Below are 20615 nucleotides of genomic sequence, written 5' to 3'. Positions count from 1 at the left end.
AGGCTTTCTGTCCCCACCGTCCCCTTCACCTGGGAATAAGCCAAGCCACACATTATGAGGAAATGGAACTTTATTTCTATAAATACAGAGAACACCCGCTCAAGGGTAGTTAAAAGAGGGTCTGGGGCCTCAAAGAACCTAGGCTCCCAGGGGATACCCCAACACTGATCATAGGGACTGGGGGATCCCCAAACCTGAGATGGGCCTTGCAGGCCACAGATATTCCCCAACACTGACACGTCAAAAGTGGAACCGTCCCGTAGGGGAACCGCAGAACCCTTCTTACGGGCGGGCGTCCCTCTCGGCGGGGAGGCCGGCGACAGGGAAGTGAGGAAAAGGGAACACGGGATAACAGAAGCTAAAAATGTCCTGAGTGGCCTGGAAGGAGACCCCTGTGGTGGGCAGGGGCTGGGCTCTCCTCCGGTACAGCCAGACCCGGAGGAGGAGGAGCAGCAGCAGCGTGAAGCCCGTTAGAAACCTGGTGCTCACTTCCCAACCTCAGCCCTGGGAGAAAGGGGGCGCATGGAGATGTCCCCAGATGAGGACATGAGGTAGGGGACCAGGACTTGTCATTCACAGAGGAGCAGAGGGGAGGACTCAGAGAGCCCTGGTGGGGCGGGGCAGTGTGGGAGCGATGAGGTGGTCACTGGCGTGCCAGAGCCTGGCATCTGCTTCCCAAGGCCACCACTTGGTCTCTGGGCTGGGGAATTCCTGAGGACATCTTCAGGAGAGCCATGGTTCAATGCAACTATCATAGAGCGTGCGATTGGAGTGCCAGGTGGTATGAGAGATCCCAGCCACAGGACACCTCACTATGGCCCCCCGGGCCAAGAGAGACTTCAACCCAAAGGAGTCTCGCAGGTAAACCTTCAAGGTAGGTGGAAGGGCGTGGAGACACGGGGGAAAGAGACAAAGTGAGGTACTGCTGCTGTCCAAACCCCATCACCCCCACCACCCCATACCCTCACTTCCCCGGCCCCATAAGGCAGACCCTGCAACTCGGGGTCAGAGGCAGAAAGTCCAGAATGAAGCGGAACAATGGAAGGAGAAAAGTTGTCCCTGGGGGCTTACCAGCTGCTCCTCCATCTCCAAGACCGTCTCGTTGGCGTCATAGAAACCAAAGAAGCTGTAGAGAGATTTGCAGGGAGGACGTCAGGAGAGCAAGGAAAACTAATGCGCACCGGTGTCTCATAGACTCAGAGCCCCGGGGAGATGGGCAGCATGGAGGACACTCAGAATCTTTAAGAGGAACTAGGCACGGTGACACCCTTGAGAGGTGAAAGCACAAGTATGCCGTGTTCAAGGCCAGAGGGGGCTACATGAGACCCTGTCTCAAACAACTACTAAGAACAATTCCTGATTTGAAAAATGTAAGTGCTGGAAAGCTAGTTCAAAGGCTAAGAGCACTGGCTGCTTTCCCAGAGGACTCAGGTTCCAGCACCCATGCGGTGTTCACAACCATCTGTAACTCCAGTTCCAGGCAATCCATACCATCTTATGGCCTTCCTGGACATCAGGCATGCATGTGGTACATAAATGTACATGCAGGCAAACAACTCATACACATACATTTTTTTTTTCAAAAATTTAAAAAAAAAAAAAAGAATGTAAGTTTGGGGGCTGGAGAGGTGGCTCAGCAGATCCCAAGTGCTGGCTGCTCTCCCCGAGGGCACCTGCCTGCCACCTGCACTCACACATGCACACATCCCCATGCAGACACACCAACATATGATTCAAAGTAATAAATCTTTAAAAAAGGAATTCAAGAACCAAGTGTGGTGGTGTATGTCTACAATCTCAGCACTCGACAGAAAAGAGGATCTCGGTGAGTTCAAGGCCAACCTGGTCTACATAGTGTGTTTTAGGACAGCCAGGGCTATGTAGAGACAGTCTATCTTAAAAACCAAACAATTAAACACAGAAAAACATGCCTAGCATAGATACTAGATTCAACACTCACTACTGCAAATAAGTCAATCAGTCCTTTTTGCAGGGTCTCACTGTGAACCCTACGTTGACCTTGATTCTCTTACCTTCTTGTGAGTGCAGAGAGGAGAGGTGTGTGGTACCATGTTTAGCTTAATTTTTATTTTATTTTTTTTTAATCATGTAGTGTTCTGCCTGCATGTATGCCTGAAGACCAGAAGAGGGCACCAGATCTCATTACAGATGGTTGTGAGCCACCATGTGGTTGCTGGATTTGAACTCAGGACCTCTGGAAGAGCAGCCAGTGCTCTTAAACACTGAGTCATCTCTCCAGCCTTAGTTTTTTAACTTTTACTTAATTTTTTTTTGAAGTAGCATCTCATCATGTAACCTTGGCTGGCCTAGAACTCAGAGATCCAGCTTCCTCTGACTCCAGGGTGCTATGATTAAAGGCGTATGCAGCCATGCCCAGCTAAAATCTAATGTTGGGTACATGCCATGCTATGGAGGCAGAGGACACCTTTGGGGTTCACTCCTCGAATTTTTACAGGGTTTCCAGGGATTAAGCTCAAGTGGCCAGGCACTTCACAGACTCAGCCAACTTTTTTTAAATTAAAGAATATTACCAGATGTAGTAGTGTATACATTTAATTCCAGCACCCAGGAGGCAGCAGCTGGAGGATCTCTGTGCATTCCAGGACAGCCAGGGCTATACAGTGTGAGACCCTGTCTCAAAAAAGAAAAAAAAAATACAAGTAGACCCTCTGTCAATAACTTGACAAATGCTAACGGTTAAAATTCTAGGAGTTGGGGGCTGGAGAGATGGCCCAGAGGTTAAGAGCACTGGCTGCTCTTCCAGAGGACCTGGGTTCAATTCCCAGCACCCCCATGGCAGCACAAAACTGTCTGAAACTATAGTTCCAGGGGACCCAACACCCTCACACAGACATGAATGCAGACAAAACACCAATGCACATAAAATTGAACTTTTTCAAAAACTTGTAAATTCTAAGATTGGGTATATAGTTGAGTTGGTAGAGTGACTGCCTAGCATGCCTGAAGTCCTGGGTTCATTCCCAGCATAAACTTTAACTGTATAAACTTTAACATAGTAACAAATGTCTGTATCCTTGGCTATACAACAAATTTGAGGCCAGCTTGGAATACATGACACTGTCTCAAACTAACAACTAAAAAAATCATCACTTCTGCCCACCTACCTATCAACCTATATGCTCTTTCTTTCCTCCTGGTGCTAAGAGTTAAACCCAAGAGATGGGTGAGGTGGCACAGGCCTTTAATCCCAGCACTCAAGAGCCAGAGGCAGGAGAATGTGAGTTCAAGGCCAGCCTTGTCAGAGCTACACTCGGAAACCCTGTCTCCAAATACAAACAGAATGATCACACCCAGAGCTTCAGCATGGTAGCCAAATACTCTGAGCTACATCCTCTCAGCTCACTGTTATCTGTTAGCTTATTGTTTTTGAGCAGTCTCACTTGGTAGCCCAGGCTAGCCACAAACACAATAAATATCCCTCCACCTCTGCCTCTAAGGTACTAGGATGGCAGTTATGCCCTCCATGCTCAGCTATGGTTTGTCACGGAAAGAACCTGACGTTGGCCTACAAGGGCTCAGGGTGACCACGGCCAGCTACCTCGTCCCCTCCTCTTGCTCTCCTCACACTGCCTTCCCCAATCCCCACGGGGCTCTGCTAGGCCCCCATGAAGGCCCTCCCTTCCTCGGGCTGGTTCAGATGGCGGCTCCTTTGAGGACACTTCCCTGACCGCAGGCCACAGCAGGCCCCTGCCTCCTGTCTTTGCGCCCGCCACGGTGTTTCTAATTTAGTGTATGAAGAGCAGGACCCCAGGGACACCAATGCTTCCCCACGGCCCAGAACAGCCCCTGGGCACACACAGTGTGCAATAAATACTTGTGAGTAAATTTCAGGTGACACTCCCAGACCAACTCATCGTGACGCACCACAGAAGCAGGTGTGCAGAGCGACAGAGCCATCGGCTTTCCCGAGGAATGAGACGGAGGGGCTGAGGTTGATGCTCTGGTGCAGAGCGGCAGGGAATGTGATAGAGTGGCCGGGACCTCGCTCTCACACTGTACTGATGGCAGTGCCATGGCTTTGGTTTTCTAGCTTTTTGGGTTTTTGGTTTTTTTTTTTTTTTTTTTTGAGTCAGGGTCTCTCTACATAGCTCTGACTATCCTGGAACTCACTAGGAAGACCAGGCTGGCCTTAAACTCAGAGATCCACCTGTCTCTGCTTCCCAAGTTCTGGGATAAAGGCATGCCACTACCTCGCCTGGTGTTATGAGTTTGATGTGTGGACCCTGATAAACCATCTCTGCAACCTCTTCAGAATCCATGATTAAGGGCACTGGTTAAGAGCACTGGCTGCTCTGCCAGAGGTCCTGAGTTCAATTCCCAGCAACCACATGGTGGCTCACAGCCATCTATAATGAGATCTGGTGCCCTCTCCTGGCCTGCAGGAGTATATGCAGACAGGAAATTGTAAACATAAGAAATAAATCTTAAAAAAAAAAATCACACACACACACAAACAAAATCCATGATTACTTCAAAATTATGTGTGTATGAATATTCATGTGTGGTTTTTGAAATAGGGTCTTATGTAGCCCAGACTGGCCTCGCATTCACTATGTAGTGCCTTGAACTTCGGATCCTCCTCCTCTACGTCCCGAGTGCTGGGATGGAACCCAGGCATGACAGGCCAGCACTGTACCAGCTGAGCCACATCTCCAGCTGCCAGGATCAAAAGACTTTTTTCTTTTTTCTTTTTTTAAGATTTATTTATTATGTGTCCAGTGTTCTTTTGGCCAGAAGAGGGCACCAGATTTCATCATGGATACTTGTGAGCCAGTGTGTGGTTGCTGGGAATTGAACTCAGGACCTCTGGAAGAGCAGCCAGTGCTCTTAACCTCTGAGTCAATCTGCAGCCCCTCAAAAGACTTTCTATACCAGAAAGGGTTTTTTTTGTTTGTCAGTGGTGGTGGTGTTTTGCTTTTTGACACAGGTGTCTCAAAAAAACAGCCCTGAATGGCCTGAAACAGATATCCACCTGCCTCTGCCTCCTGAGTGCTGGAATTAAACATATCAGTTTTTTGTGTGTTTTGGTGAAAGGGTCTCATGTTGCCCAGATTCATTCTGAACTCTTGGGCTCAAGTGATCTTGCCTACGACTCAAATATTTCTCCCCCTACCCACCCCCCTTTTTTTTAAGACAGGGTTTTTCTGTGTAACAGCCTTGGATCTCCTAAAACTCACTCTGTAGACCAGGCTGACCTTGAATTCACAGAGACCCGCCTGCCTCTGCCTCCCAAGCGCTGGGATTAAAGGCAGGCGTGTGCCACCACCGCCCTGCAGACTTAGACAAGGGTCAGATATGCAGAACACTTGCCTAGCATGTGTAAGCCCCTGGATCTGATCCCCAGCACTGCCAGAAAGAAAGAGGGAGACGCGGATGTGGTAATCATGCCTGTCACTTGGGAGGTAAAGGCAAGAGGTCAAGCCTGGGCTACACACTGCCCCCACACACACATCTAAAAGAACATCTGTTGTATATAGGGGACACTAACAGGCCAGGTCTTCAGCCTCTACAGCCCCTTGTTACCTAGATTGCCAAGGAGTGATGACTCCATCGTCAGGACCCCCAATCAGCACCAGGCGGCCCAGTCGGAGAAAGTTCTTCCGCCACACTGTAGAGATGGGGAAGACAGGGTCAGCCGCAGGGCTCGGGCCGGGATAGGAACAGAAGCGGGGCAGAGCTGGGGTGGGGCCTTACCAGTGGCATTGGGATGGTCTCTCTCCCCATTGATGAGGGCCAGGAAGCTGCTGGCATTGAGGTACAAGTCGTCATGGTGAGGATCTGAGCGCAAACAGCAGTTAGGGAGACAGCTGGAGCTGGGGTGTAGCGCAGCATGCCTGGGGCCCTGGGATGTGACCCCCCACATCCTGCATAAACTGACACGGGTGGCCCACACCTCTAATACTGGAGCTCAGGATGTTAGGTCAGGAGGATCAGTTCAGAGTCATCCTTGGCTACACAGAGTTCAAGTGGGCTGGAGGGATGCCTCAGGGGTTGAGAGCACTGGCTGCTCTTCCGTGACTCTGGTTCAACTCCCAGCACCCCACACGGTAGCTCACAACTGTCTGAACTCCAGTCCCAGGGGATCCAATGCCGTCTTCTGGCCTCCACAGGCAACAGGCATGCATGTAGTGCACATATATGCAGAAAAACACTCATACACATAACATTTAAAAATTTTTTAAAAAGAAGAAAAAAACCATAATGGAAGGGAAGACTGGATGGTCAGTAAGGAGACGAAAGTAACAGTGAAGACTGGGGCTGGAGAGATAACGCAGTGGTTAAGACTTCTAGCCAGGCGGTGGCGGCGCATGCCTTTAATCCCAGTGCTCAAGGGAGGCAGAGGCAGGCAGATTTCTGTGAGTTCAAGGCCAGCCTGGTCTACAAAGTGAGAGCCAGGACAGGCACCAAAACTACACAGAGAAACCCTGTCTCAAAAAACCAAAAAAAAAAAAAAAAAAAAAAATTCTCACTGCTCTTCTGAAGGTCCTGAGTTCCATTCCCAGCACCCACATGGCAGCTCACAGCTGTCTGATGCCCTCTGCTGGTGTGCAGATGTACATGCAAAGTATCCACACACATAAAATACGTACATAAATAAATCTAATAGTAAAGACAGACATCCAGCCATACAACAGAAGGATAAAAATGACGGTCAGCACAATCCAAGGCACTTTTTGAGGTTTTCTGTTATTTTGCTTGTTTTTTGAGACAGGATCTATTTAGTCCTGGCTATCCTGGAACTCCTATATAATTCAGGCTGGTTTCAAACTCAGAGATCCTCCTGCCTCTATTTCCCAAGTGCTGGGATTAAATAGGTGTATCAGCACTCCTGGCCTGGGAAACACTTTTATGTGGTAACCTGTGTGAGTTAGTGATTGTGTGTGTGTGTGTGTGTGTGTGTGTGTGTGTGTGTGTGTGTGTGTGTGGTTTTTCAAAGGCGTGGACCACCACCGCCTGGCGAGCCAGTGATTGTTAAAAGTTTTTTACTCTCATTAATTTAATGATTATAACCACGTCACAAGGTCCATACTACATTACAGAAGGAGACTTGGTCCCAGAAAGCTAAGTAATGTGCCCAAGGTTACCCAACAAAGTCAGGCTCAACCCCTAATCTGGCCCCAGCATCCAGGCACACTACCCTACACTAGAAGTTGGCCCCTAATGGACCAAATCCAGTCTGTTACTTGTTTCTGTAAATAAAGCTGTATTGGGACAGCCACTCACTCATATGGCCTGTGATCCACATTGTAGCAAATGAGCAATGGTGGAGAGAGAGAATGGACTTCTGAAAGTTGCCCTCTGACCTCCATGTATGTGCCGTAAATTCATTCATGAACACATACACAGAGAGAGAGAGAGAGAGACAGACAGACAGACAGACAGATAGAGAGTAATAATAATGATAATCCATTAATTTTTTTAAAGAAAAATTTTGTGCCCGGTGGGGGGGGGGCGCGGCAGCAGTGGCACACGCCTTTAATCTCAGCGCTCAAGGGAGGCAGAGGCAGGCAGATCTCTGTGAGTTCAAGGCCAGCCTGGTCTACAGAGTGAGTTCAAGGCCAGCCTGGTCTACAGAGTGAGTTCCGGTGCAGGCACCAAAACTACACAGAGAAACCCTGTCTCGGAAAAAAACAAAAAAACAAACAAAAAAAAACAAAACAAAACAACATTTTTTTGCACCAGACTACACTCTCTGAGGCAACTGGGTGCCTTGCAAACAACATCCTGAACAGCACCTGTTTGATTTATTAAGTTACTGATAAACGGGACCTGCTGCTTTGGTTATGGTGGAGGTGGGCGCAGGCTCCCCTGCACGGAGCCACATCCACGTAGGCCCCGGGCGCCACCCTCCGCTTACCGTGCCAGTAGTTGCAGATGGAAAATTCTTGGCCCCAAGGGCTGTAGCAGACCCGATAGAGGTTGGACCGCATGGAAGTGGGGAACAGCCACTTCAGATAGTCTGTGTCTGAGGAAAGAAAGGCAGCGCCATGTGGCCCCAGTCCTCTGTGCCCGCACATGGTGGTTTCTATGAACCCACATTGCCCACTCACCTCCATACTGTCCCATCTGTGGGGAAGAGAGGGAGATGAAAGAATCCACATTGTGCTCGTCCATGACGCACAGCAAGGCTCGGCACACCAGGCCTCCTGGAGGCAGAGCACCAACATAGCAAGGGGCCTTAGGAACGGGGACCGCAGTGACCCTTGCCTCTGGTCTCTCAAAATACTTAACTTAAAAGAATGGGATCCAAGACTAAAGTCACACCCTGTGCCCGCAAGCCACGTGTCACGTGACAGAGCCAAGCTACAGAGTCTAGGCCTCCGACCAACAGAGAGGCTTTAAGCTGCTCTTCAAATCCTTAGCTGTAAGAACCATGGGAAACCGGGATGGAAGGAGGACTCCCTCCCCTTCGGGACACACGGGAGGAGGACAGGTGCTGAGGGAAGCCGGAAAACAGAAACTCGTGACCAGAGCTATGCAGTTCAGAAAAGCAAACGCCGGGAAAGCCTTAGATAAGGGTCAAGCTCGTACAAGGCTTGGGAGTCGGAGTGTGTGTGTCGCCTACCCTGGGAGTAGCAGATGAGATGCACCCCTTCAGGGGCCTTTTCCATGATGGGGGCCACAGCCTCTCGGAACCCTTGCACCTGTTCCCACAAGGGCCGCAAGCTCTCTCTGCCATCGAAGAGATCGAGCACTGTCACCACAGTCCCGGGGTGTGTCTGTGGGAAAGGGGCAATGCAGCCACTGGGGTTGGACTATGACGGCCACGTGCATTCACTGGGCTGGCTGGAACCAGGAACCCCCGCCCCCCAAATCTCCCCACGGTAGTAGCAGTACCCCGAGGAGCCGGCCTAGAGGGGTCGTCTTTCAGCTGCCCACGCTTCCTCCCCAACCACTACAGAGCTGCTCCAACACCCTCGGCCCGGCGGCCCTGACAGACCTCGTTGATATAGTCCAGCAGGTGGCGGAAGCTGTAGGAACTGTCAAAAAGCCCGTGCACCACGATCACTGGCTTGTAGGACCCGCGGTGGGGGGCGGGGGCTGCGGGCATCAGCAGTCGCAAGAACGGCAGAAGGAGCAGAGCCCACGCCGAATGAAGCCTCTGCCTCCATAGCCCTGGCATGCTCCCACCTGAGAAGAAACGAAGGGCTGTGAGGGAAGCGGACCCCCCCCCCCGACCTCGATAGACCCCCAGCAACCTCCGGCCTCCGCGCCTACACCAGGTCCTTGTCACAATAGCCTACTTTTAACTTAACTCCAGTTTGTGCTGCACAAACACACCCCCTACCACCTCGTTGCACTAATGCTCACCCTAAGTCCCGCCCCCAACTTGGCGCTCAAGGGACTTAGTCCCTAGGCCCAGGATCTTCCGCAAGCATCACCTCGGCCATGCACAACTCGGGGTTCTGCAACGGCCCCCGGGCAGCAGCCCAGGCCCCACGGAGAGTGGAAACTCCCACCTGGCCTGGGTCTGGAGGCTTCGCTCCGCCAGCTGTTTACTTGTACCCAGTCTGGAATCCACGGGGTAGGAGGCAAAGGGGGACCAGGAGAGCGCGCAAGGGGGGGGGATGACGGATGGCAGGGGGGTGCTGCTCGGGGTCGCGCAAAGCCGTCACGTCCGGGGCTTTCCCTGACAACAGAGAGAGCGTTCCCTGCAACGCGGACAGCGGACCGGAGGGGCAATGGAACATTCCATTGCACCCAAGGAGATGGGGAGGAAACGGGCGGAGCGATCCATTCAACCGGAAGGGGAGAAGCCACTGCAAAGATAATCGGCTATCTAAAGAAGGCTTTCCCAGCCGCCCAGGGGTGCGACTTCTCCTCCCTGATGCGCCCCACTTTCCAACCCAGTCTGCCTGGCTTTGCAGCCGAGCCCGAATTTCTCGTCCCAAGGGGGGGATGGGAGGGTAGGACTGACGAAAGGCTATCCCAGCGTCTAGCTGGACGCCAGGCGAGTGACAGGCCCGCGTGCTCGGCGGACCGCAGCCGGAGCGGCCCTCTTCCGGCTCCTGTCTGCCCTCCCGCTCCGGATCAGCGCCTTACAACTCTTGACTCTGAAGTGCGTGTTGTGCCCTTGTCTCCGGAGACGCCGAGAGTCCTTCAGGCCCCTCGAGTGCCGTGCAGCCTGGCCCAGTTTCTCTGGCCCTACTTTTATCTCCGCGTTCATGACCAACCCTCCATGACCCACCTTCCATGGGCGTAGGGCCCCGGGGGCTGCAAGGACTCACCACCGGATTGCCACCAGTCTTTCCACTCTGAGTGACCCCAATAATCTGCTGCTCAGATCCCTGCAGGCTGCTGGCGACACCGACCCTGTTACTGCTGCCAGACTTCCGCGCTGCGGGCGGGCGCTAGCACCACTCGGCCTACCCGTGACCCCTGCGCACACCCCGAGTGCCCCAGGATGGCCTTTACCCGTCAGGGTTTTTACTTATCAGTTAAATAAGTTTACAGGATTTCTGAACATGTCTGAGCCTCCCGCCCTGTACTCAGGGTTTTTGCTCAGTCTAAACTCGACTCTCAATAAAAAAAAAAAAAAAAACCCAGAGCATATATAGTGAAGACGGTGTGGGAGGGATGGGTCCGGGTTCTCTCTGATCCATCCACGCTTGAAAAACCAGAACCACCGGTATAAGGCGTGATGTAAAAATTTCTAAGACCTGGGACCGGCACAAGACGTGTCTGGGACTGCTCGGCCTGGAGGGGTTCTGTCCTAAGGCAACTGCCTCAGGCGAGGGTTGGGAAATTCTAAAAGGGGAGGGCATTTCTGATTCTCCTGCTAGGTTTCAGCAAAAGGCCCAACTGGTGTAATCTCTATAGACTGCCTATCCTCACGCTACCTCCCCACCCACGCCCTTCCAAGACACAAAAAGCAAATAAAAGACTTTTAAGTCACCACTGCGTCTCGGGTTGACTCCGGAGGTGGATCAGCGTCTTGGGGCGGGAGGAGAGGGGGGCAGGGGGTGCTGTAGGGCATGGATAGAATGCTGACCGACCCAAGAACTCTTCAGCCCCCACAAGCAGGCTTTCTCAAACCTGCCTGTCTCAGACAAGCAGTTACATCTGGCTTCCCCTTGCTAAAGCATTTCAGCTCTTTAACCCTGGAGGAAGAAGGTACCTGTGTATCCCCACAGGCACTCTCTCTCCGTTTCCTCCGCCAGCTTCAAATTACAGACCTGAGCTTCTACCTCACAGCGGGGAAGACAGGCCCACCCAGGCCGTATACCTGGGGGACTTTTCAGGCTCTGGTGGTTCCCAGCTCTGCACCATTCTCTCTCACACCCGGTTCTGTCCCTAACTTGCAGGGAGCTCTGAGAGGGACTGAGGAAAGAACGCCTTGGACCAGCCGGGTCTGGAGATAAGTGGGGTGAACCCTTTGAACTGGCTTCCCACAATACAATCACTACAGCGAGTCTTTGAGGGAGAGACTCGAGAGAGTTCTCTCTCCCTCCCTCATTCTCTTAGTCCCACCCGCCTCGCCTGGTCTTGCCTCCCGGTTTCCATGACAACTCCAAGGGAGCCTAAACTGGGGGCTTGAATGCCAGGGTGAGAGGAGGAAAGAGGTGGGTCCAAGAGCAGAGAGAACGAGTGTATGTTTGCGGGGGGGAACTTCTGAAGCCCTCCCCCTCCCTCGCCTCGGTCCCTTTAAGCTCCCCCCCCCTTGCCACCCTCCCTCGGCTTGCCCCCCTCCGACTCTGTCTTCATCTCTCCATCTCTGCGCCGCCGCCGCCACCGCCGCCGCTGCCAGCTGCGCCATCCCGGACCCAGACTCCTGCACCAGCCAGGGGGCCCTGACACCTGCTTCAGAGACCCTGTCCCAGCAATTGCAAACATGTCATCGGAAAAGTCAGGTAAAAAAGAAAAATACCAATACCCTCCCCAACACCATCCCCTCCATTACCTCCCGCCTGCCCCCCCCACTTGCCCTAACCCCCTCCTTTGACCCCCTCTGGGGTGTTGTATGGTGGCTCCGCTCCGTCCCCTTCTCTCCGTTCGTACCCCCACCTCCACCCCTCCTCTTTCTATGTCTCATCCTTCTCTTCCTTTCTTTGGGTCAGTCTGCCTCTGTGCCTTGTCAACAACATGGGGGGGGGGGCAGGTCGAGGAGGAGAGGAAGGCACAGCCAGGTACTGCAGGGACAGCATCACTGGGAGTGACAGATGGACAATCCCTGGTTCACTGGCATGGAGACACCCAGTGGAGAGATCTGATGGGGGTTGTCAGGGAAGTAAAATCTAGAAGACTTTTTTCCCCTCTGAGACAAGATTTCCCTATGTAGCCCAGGCTGGCCTTGAACTCCCCAGTTCCTCATCCTCCTGCCTCTGCTTCACATGTACTGGGATTCCAGGCATGAACCACCATGACTAGTCCCAGAAGACTTTTTTTTTTAATGGCCCTCCGAACAGAGGCCATGAGATTCCCAGGTAAGCCCTGGCCTGTTTCCCCACTGAAGGGAAGTGGAAGTGTCATCCACATAGAAACCGAGCACGCACGAAGAGGAGCAGAGCAGAGGGACAGCCCTGAGCCAGCCCTGGATGAGGTCGTGTGGTTGACGACCGTGGGTGACAGCGGAGGAGCTGGGCAAGAGTTGTGACGGTTGTGATGGCAAAACTAGACTGGAGGGCAGGTGGCCTAGATACCACCCCTCCCTGACCCCAAATGGGAGCTGTCATCTCCCGGTCGGTCTCTCCCTTGATACTTCTCCATCTCTGACTGTCTGGTGTTTCTTACCTTCTGATCTCGGGCTGTTTTCTCTCTCTCTCCTTATCCTCTCCTCTGCTTTCCGTGGCCAGGCCTTCCAGACTCAGTTCCCCACACTTCACCGCCGCCCTACAATGCCCCCCAGCCTCCGGCCGAGCCCCCCATCCCGCCGCCACAAACGGCCCCCTCCTCGCACCACCACCACCACCACCACTACCACCAGTCTGGCACTGCCACCCTCCCGCGCTTAGGGGCAGGTGGCCTGGCCTCTGCTGCGGCCGGCGCTCAGCGTGGCCCTTCGTCCTCCGCCACGCTGCCGCGGCCCCCTCACCATGCCCCGCCCGGTCCCGGCGCTGGGGCTCCCCCACCCGGCTGTGCTACCTTACCCCGCATGCCACCCGACCCTTATCTGCAGGAGACGCGCTTCGAGGGCCCACTTCCCCCACCGCCGCCGGCGGCCGCCGCCCCGCCCCCGCCAGCGCCAGCCCCGACGGCCCAGGCCCCGGGCTTTGTGGTGCCCACGCACGCGGGGGCGGTGGGCACGCTGCCGCTGGGGGGCTACGTGGCGCCCGGCTACCCGCTGCAGCTGCAGCCCTGCACTGCCTATGTCCCGGTGTACCCGGTGGGCACGGTGAGTGAGTGTGGGGCCGACGGGACCTAGGAGGAGAGGGGCGGGAGGCAGGTGCAACAGGGACACTGTGGGGAGCTGGGAGAGAGCGAAATAGAACCGGACCCAACGGTGTTCTGGAATCAAACCCTAGACAGAAGAGTGGAGAGGGAAGGGATTGTGGATGGGGAGGTGGGGGGGGCTGGTGAGGGGGGGCATCTTCGGGGATCAGAGGTCAAGGCGTGGGAGGTGGTTCAAAAGTCAAGACCTGAAAGAAGGAGACCGCTTGGGGGGAGAGGACGAAAGGGAACCTGGGAAGCCAGGGGTAGAAAGAGCAAAGCCTAGCCCTGGGGATGCTGAGGAGGATGGACACAAGACCTGACGTGCAGAACAGGCCTTGCAAGAGTGCGGAAACTTCCACCGAGGCCTAGGCCGATTTTACTACCAGGAAGGATGGGGTGTTCATCCCCCACCCTTAAACCTTAGGATCGTGTTTTTAGAAACCTCTCTGCCAACTGCCCGGCCGCTGGCAAGCAGCGAGAGTGTAGGCGTGACGGCCCTTTCCCCCCACTGTCCCTCCCACAGCCCTACGCAGGCGGGACCCCCGGGGGCCCGGGAGTGACCTCCACGCTGCCCCCGCCGCCCCAGGGCCCAGGGCTGGCTCTGTTAGAGCCCAGGCGCCCGCCGCACGACTACATGCCCATCGCCGTGCTGACCACCATCTGCTGCTTCTGGCCTACAGGCATCATCGCCATCTTCAAGGCCGTGCAGGTGTGTGGGGCGGGGGCGGACAGGAAAAGCCTGGGCAGACCCGGGACTCCTTAGCCCGGGCCATTCTGGGGCATATTCTTAGAGGGAGGCTGCGACGGGTGAGCCGTGGCTCTCTGACCCTCTTCCCGCACCCCTCCCCGGTAGGTGCGCACGGCCTTGGCCCGCGGAGACATGGTGTCCGCCGAGATCGCTTCACGCGAGGCCCGGAACTTCTCATTCATCTCCCTGGCCGTGGGCATCGCGGCCATGGTGCTCTGTACCATCCTCACGGTCGTCATCATCATCGCCGCCCAGCACCACGAAAACTACTGGGACCCCTAAACACGTTCCCGTCTCGGCCCCACTCTGTGCCCCCCAACCTCCCTGGCGTGTCGTGCCGTCCTGCCGCCTACGCGCGCCCTGCACATCCTCCTGTGGCCGCCGGACTTCCAGACATCATAAACTCCGCCCCCTCGGAATCTCGGGCCCAGCGAGTGCGCTCCGAATCCAGTTCCTCAGGAACCTCTCCAAAACCCACATCCCCAGCGGCCCTGGAATCCAGGCCAAACACCGAGCCCTGAGTCGCCCCAGTTCCCCACCCCATCAAAGTGCAATGCCGGGGGCGGGGCTCTGCTGGTCTCCGATCCCCCATAGGGAGTCAGGTCCCCGAAGCTCCGCCTCCCCTATAGGCCCCGCCCCCAACCCTCACTAACCCCGCCTCCAGGTCGGCAGGCTCCGCCTTCTTTTCTTCCTTGCGGGGTGATTTAGTCTTGTTGATTTGGGTTTTTGAATTCAGGCCCAGCCTACAGACGGACGGACGGACGGACGCTTCCCCCTACCCCTCTAAAAGAGGACTCAGCCCTGGGAGAACTGCAACCCCACTCTGGTTCGGGTTTTTGCCAATGCGGATGTCTCTTTCTACCTATTTTCCTGCTAATTCCAGAACTCCTGTTTTGTTGGTTTTGGAGTGAGATGTGGGAAGTTTCTGGTTTAGTACCCTCACCCTGGAAAAGGAACCAAGTCCCTGCAATGTAAATACTCTTTCTACCTGTGCCAACCCCTGGACAGCGGGGCCGAAGGATTCAGGAAGGGAGCCTGCGCACCCCGCTCCCTCAACCCTAGACTTGTTTTGATCTGTGTGTGCGTGTGTGTGACCTTCCGAAAGACGGTATTAAAGACACTTTAGTGGATTTATCACCCGCAGTTCCAGAGTTCGGAGAACACCCTGGCGTTCTGTTCCCTTTTCACTTTTCATCTTGTTATTTTTTTTTTTTCCTCCGCGGGGGAGGGGAGCGGGGCTGGCCGGCAAAAGACAAAAGCGTGAGGAGATAGTTTCCTATGATAGCAGAGAAAAGAGGGTCCCCCAGCCAGGCTTGCTGTAGGTCTACAGCCAGGAGTTCAAAGCTACACTCTACTTTATATAGAAAGTTAGAGGTCATTCTGTGCTGTGTTAAACCTTATCTCAAAAGAGAGAAGAAACCAAACCGGAGAAGACCTGGAGGGTCGTTCTCTATCCTGCTTTCCCGCTCCCCTCTGGAATGGGGACCGGAGACTTCCAGAAGGAAGAAGGTGGTAGACCAGTTAGGCTGATCAAGGCTGGGATGACAGGAACAAGAGGAGAACACCACAGGCCCACAGTGTCCCCGGCCTGGGGCTGGACAACGTGCAGCAGAATCCTGTGTGAAGGCAAGCTCAGGCAAGGGGCAGAGAGCTGTGGGGACCCTGGGGAGAGTGCTAACAGAGCCTCTACACCTGGGCCAACTGCCCTAGCTCACCCTAAGCCTGTAGCTAGCGGGGCCTCTGTGAGAGGGGATGGGGACAAGCAGGGCAGGCGTCTGGTTTCACTGCACTCATGGAGAACAGGGTGTCACCCAGCTTTGTTCATTCATAAGGCACGGCCAGGACACACAGGGTGGCTGGTGAGATATGCTCAGTCCAGGCTGTGACCCCAAATCCAGACAGAAAACCTTGTACTGAGGCCGGGTATGAGGGGCGGAGACACAGGTATCACAGGTTCCCCTTGGGACATTTCAGGTCTAACATGCCTTCCCCAGCGATAGTTCTTTTTCTTAAAGATTTATTTTTATTTTATTTATTGTCTGCTCTTGAGTGTATACAAGAATGTGTGGAGATGCCCACAAAGGCCCTCCAGTACGCTGCTGGAGTTACAGGTGGTTGTGAACCACCTGCTGTGGGTGCTGGAACCTGAACTCAGGTCCTCTGAGAGGACAGCGAGATCATAACCACTGAGCAGCCTCCACCACGGCTCCTGGAGGATTTCTTGTGTGCAGCGTTTCCTTCCTCACACCCTGAACAGCTTTCCTCTTGGGTTGGAAAGCGCCTGTGTGACTCTGTCTTTCTTTCCTGCCTCCTTGAAATGTACTTCCGTTCCTCACACTGCCAGAATCTTAAATAGCCAGTGATTACACTGCAGAAAATTAATGATGTTTTCAAAATATTCTGCTTCTCCCAGCCCTTTTGTGGCTGTCTTGTCTGTCCGCCTGCCCACCCCCACCCTCGATTCATTTACTTATTCTGAGACTGTGTCTCATAAGCTCAGTTAAACTCACTGTGTACCTGAGGTAACCTTCAGCTCCTGAAATACTCCCCTCCCAAGTGCTGGAATTGCAGGTGTGTGTTGTCATGCCTCAGGCACACCTGGCTCTTGACTGGGAATTCTTTATACCTCCAGGCTCAGCGACATGCTGTCTCCTCCCCAAACCTGTCACTAATAACCCTTCCTCTTTCTCCCCTTCCCCAGGTGTCTATCTCCAGATTTTAGTTTTCTTCTCTGGGGCTTTCTTTTGAAATCTCATCCACTTGCTAGGCGGTGGAGGCACAAGATTTTAATCCCAGCATCCTGAAAAACCAGAAGAACAAAAAAGAAAGAAAAGAAATCTCACTCACTCAACACAGGCATCACTTCCATCTATCTATCCATCTATCTATGATACAGAGGTCACAGTATGTAGCACGGGCTTCCTTCAAACTTGCAATCAAGCTGCCTCAACCTGCCACCATCCCCACACACAAATTCTAGAATTACAGGCCTCTACTACCAAGCCAGGAATTCTGTTTATTCTATTTTCTGTTGTTGTTTTGGTTTGGGGGCCTTTTTTGTTTGTTTGTTTGTTTGTTTTTTGAGACAGGGTTTCTCTGTGTAGCTTTGGTGCCTGTCCTGGATCTCACTCTGTAGACCAGGTTGGCCTTGAACTCACAGAGATCCGCCTGGCTCTGCCTCCCGAGGGCTGGGATTAAAGGTGTGCGCCACCACCGCCCGGCAAACATGAAACTTTTTTTTTTTTTCAGAGCTGAGGACCAAACCCAGGGCCTTGTGCTTTCTAGGCAAGTGCTCTACCACTGAGCTAAATCCCCAACCCCGAGGGCCTTTTTGTTTGTTTGGTTGGTTGTGGATTTTGGTGTGTGTGTGTGTGTGTGTGTGTGTGTGTGTGTGTGTGTGTTTCATTGTTATTGTTGTTTTGTTTGAAATGGGGCTTCTCTATGTAGCCCTTGCTGTCCTAGAACTTGCTCTGTAGACCAAGCTGGCTTCAAACTCAGAGATCTGCCTGTCTCTGCTTCCAGAGTGCTGGGATTAAATGTATGTGCCTCAACCGAGCGGTGGTGGTGCCCGCCTTTAATCCCAGCACTCGGGAGGCAAAGGCAGACCGATCTCTGTGAGTTCAAGACCAGCCTGGTCTACAGAGTGAGTTCCAGGACAGCCAGGACTGTTACATAGAGAAACCCTGTCCTAACAACAACAATAAAGTATGTGCCCCCAGGACAGGCTTGTTGGTTCTTTTGAGCAATGGATACTGAACCAAGCTTTTCATGTGCTAAGCAAACACTTCACCACTGGGCTACATTCTGACCACTGACTCCCCTCTCTGACCCAGCACCTTCCCAACATAACACCTCACCTGCAGCCCTTCCTCCAGAGGCTGGCCGGGTTCTTTCACAGACAGGGATCACGCCACTGAGAGCCTGTCTGTGAAGGAGCACAGCCAGCCACAGGCACCTTGCCACTGGGCCTCTCCACTCATCTTGTTCTGAACCAGCTTGGTGAAATGCGATTACACCATGCTTCCCTAGCCCCTTTGAAGACAGCGTGCCCCAGCCTCCCTCCCTATCCGTCTCCTGCCTGCTGTATCAAGGTGTGCTGTCGAGCTGAGTCAACCCCACGACCACAGCGTGCTTACAGCAACCCTTCCCCATCCCTTGCCAGTATTCCTTCATCCTGGATTACTGCAACAGCTTCCCCAAAAGGCCACCCTACCTCCCCCGACTCTAAGCCTCCCTCAACACTGTCCAGATTATCCTCTCTAGTCCTGCTTCTTCTTTATTTTTTTTTTTTTTTTTTTTTTTTTTTTTGGTTTTTTGAGACAGGGTTTCTTTCTCTGTGTAGTTTTGGAGCCTGTCCTGGATCTCACTCTGTAGCCCAGGCTGGTCTTGAACTCACAGAGATCCGCCTGGCTCTGCCTCCCGAGTGCTGGGATTAAAGGCGTGCGCCACCAACGCCCCGGCAAGTCCTGCTTCTTACATAACTCCATAGCTCAAAAGTCTTCAAGAAGTTAGTCAGGGGGCTGAGTGTGGTGGCTCACACCTTTAGTCCCAGCACTCAGGAGGCAGAGGCATCTCTGTGAGTCACAGGTCAGTCTCATCTACATCGTGAGTTCCAGGACAGTCAGGACAACAACAGCAAAAAGCTAAAAAAAAAGGGGGGGGCGGCAAAACAGCTTGACCACACAGCTGCCATGACAGGCTTAGGGGACTAGACACTTTCTGTGACAGGCAACACCCAGATCCAGGAAAAGTCTTAAGCTGACACCACCTGGAGATCCACCCAGGGATGGGGAAGTACCTGACATCTCAAACATTTCAACCATTAGATAAGGTGGCCAGATGTCCCGGAGTCTAGCACATACCTGTTTTTGTTTTACAGATACCCCTAGACAAATGTCAGCCAATCAGGGTCCTGAACCCTGAAAATCCCTTCACCCCAACCTCTGCTATGGTAAAAACCCCACCCCACCTGAGCTTGGGGCTCTCTGCTCACTGCTGTGTTGGACAGACAGAGGGACCAAGCCCCGGAGCTTAAAATAAAGGCTCTTCGGCTCTTTGCTTTTACATTTGGATTTGGTCTTCATGGTGGTCTTTTGGGGGTCCCCGAGATCTGGGCATAACAAAAAGCTAGTCAGGGAGCCACAGCTCAGAAGGGAAGATTGCTTGATCTGAAGAGTCCAGTCTGGCTGTCTGGCTGTCTCTGTCTGTATTGGGCAGGAAAGCCAAGACCTCACAAATGCTAGGCAGGTGCTCTGCCACCAGCTACCTCCCCAGCCGAAGAGGTGGAGGGGGAAATAAAGGATTTCAGAAAGCAGATCTGGTGGTATAGGCCTGTAGTTCTACCTGCTGGGGAAGCTGAGGTAAGAGAATCTTACATGTGAGGTCTGCCTGCCATGGGGGTGCACAGCACTCGGGAGGCAGAGCCAGGTTTATCTTTATGAGTTCAAGGCCCGTGTGGGGGCTGATGAGAGAGCTCTCACCAAGGGGAGAAAAGCACTCACCAAGCAGCCTGACTACATGAGTTTAATCCTTGGAATCCTACCCACCCCACCCCCCAAAACAGGGTTTCTCTGTGTAGCCCTGGCTGTCCTGGAACTCACTCTGTAGACCAGGTTGGCTTCGAACTCAGAGATTCACCTGCCTCTGCCTCCTGAGTGCTGGGTTTAAAGGCGTGCGCTGCTGCTGCTGCCGCCGCCGCCACCGCCACCGCCGCCGCCACCCAGTGTTTTTTTGTTTGTTTGTTTGTTTTGTTTTTTAAGTTGGATGTTGGACGTTGGACGTACTTAAAATGTTTTTATATTTAAAAAAAGGACAAGCCAGGCGGTGGTGGCACATGCCTTTAATCCCAGCACTCGGGAGGCAGAGCCAGGCAGATCTCTGTGAGTTCGAGGCCAGCCTGGACTACAGAGTGAGTTCCAGGAAAGGCACAAAGCTACACAGAGAAACTCTGTCATGAAAAACCAAAAAAAAAAAAAAAAAAAAAAAAAAAAAAAAAAAAAAAAAAAAAAAAGGACAAATACTATAGAATTGTATTACATGAAATATATAGAATATACAAATTCATAGAGACAGAAAGATTAGATGTTATCTCATGATGGAGAAGAAAGGAATATAGAGCAATGACTTCCTAAGTACAGAATCTCTGTTTTGTGTGATGGAAAAGCCCCACAGATGGACAGTAGTGTCAGGACATAATATCATGAATGTAATAAATCAATACAATTAATGTAATTAATGAATATCATAAATATAATTATTGAATGAATACGGCAAATGTAATCAGTGAATACCACAAATGTAATTAATATCATGAGTGTAATTAATGAATATCATGAGTGTAATTAAAATAAATAAATAAATAAAAATAGGCAGAAAGAATGTGGAATGCCCATAGACCTACCAAAAAAAAAAAAAAAAAAAAAAGCTGGCCGTAGTGATGTATATCTGTAATCCC

General features: G+C 52.8%; 2 protein-coding genes across 4 annotated transcripts; one reads left to right on the top strand and one right to left on the bottom strand.

The window, feature by feature from the left end:
* Positions 1-52: 52 nt before the first annotated feature.
* Positions 53-12869, bottom strand: Ppt2 (palmitoyl-protein thioesterase 2). Of its 3 annotated transcripts, none has more exons than XM_028887886.2 (9): positions 12775-12869; positions 8984-9174; positions 8609-8762; positions 8094-8189; positions 7901-8008; positions 5737-5820; positions 5566-5650; positions 1072-1126; positions 53-867 (listed from the first exon to the last, which is right to left on the bottom strand). In XM_028887886.2, exons 2-9 carry the CDS (start codon positions 9164-9166, stop codon positions 724-726), a joined length of 909 nt encoding a protein of 302 aa, XP_028743719.1. In that variant the 5' UTR covers positions 9167-9174; positions 12775-12869; the 3' UTR covers positions 53-723. The 3 variants fall into 3 exon arrangements, with proteins under 3 accessions (XP_028743719.1, XP_028743718.1, XP_028743717.1); XM_028887885.2 differs by lacking the exon at positions 12775-12869 and adding an exon at positions 10272-11654; XM_028887884.1 differs by lacking the exon at positions 12775-12869 and adding an exon at positions 9504-9613.
* Positions 11761-15304, top strand: Prrt1 (proline rich transmembrane protein 1). Its single transcript, XM_028887883.2, has 4 exons — positions 11761-11894; positions 12837-13375; positions 13937-14122; positions 14267-15304. Exons 1-4 carry the CDS (start codon positions 11876-11878, stop codon positions 14441-14443), a joined length of 921 nt encoding a protein of 306 aa, XP_028743716.1. The 5' UTR covers positions 11761-11875; the 3' UTR covers positions 14444-15304.
* The last annotated feature ends 5311 nt before the right edge of the window (positions 15305-20615 follow it).

This window comes from Peromyscus leucopus, chromosome 16_21 (assembly GCF_004664715.2).
Source record: "Peromyscus leucopus breed LL Stock chromosome 16_21, UCI_PerLeu_2.1, whole genome shotgun sequence".
Taxonomy (NCBI): domain Eukaryota; kingdom Metazoa; phylum Chordata; class Mammalia; order Rodentia; family Cricetidae; genus Peromyscus; species Peromyscus leucopus.
The sequence above is the reverse complement of the archived record's forward strand: the minus strand, read 5'-3'. Positions and strand labels throughout refer to the sequence as shown.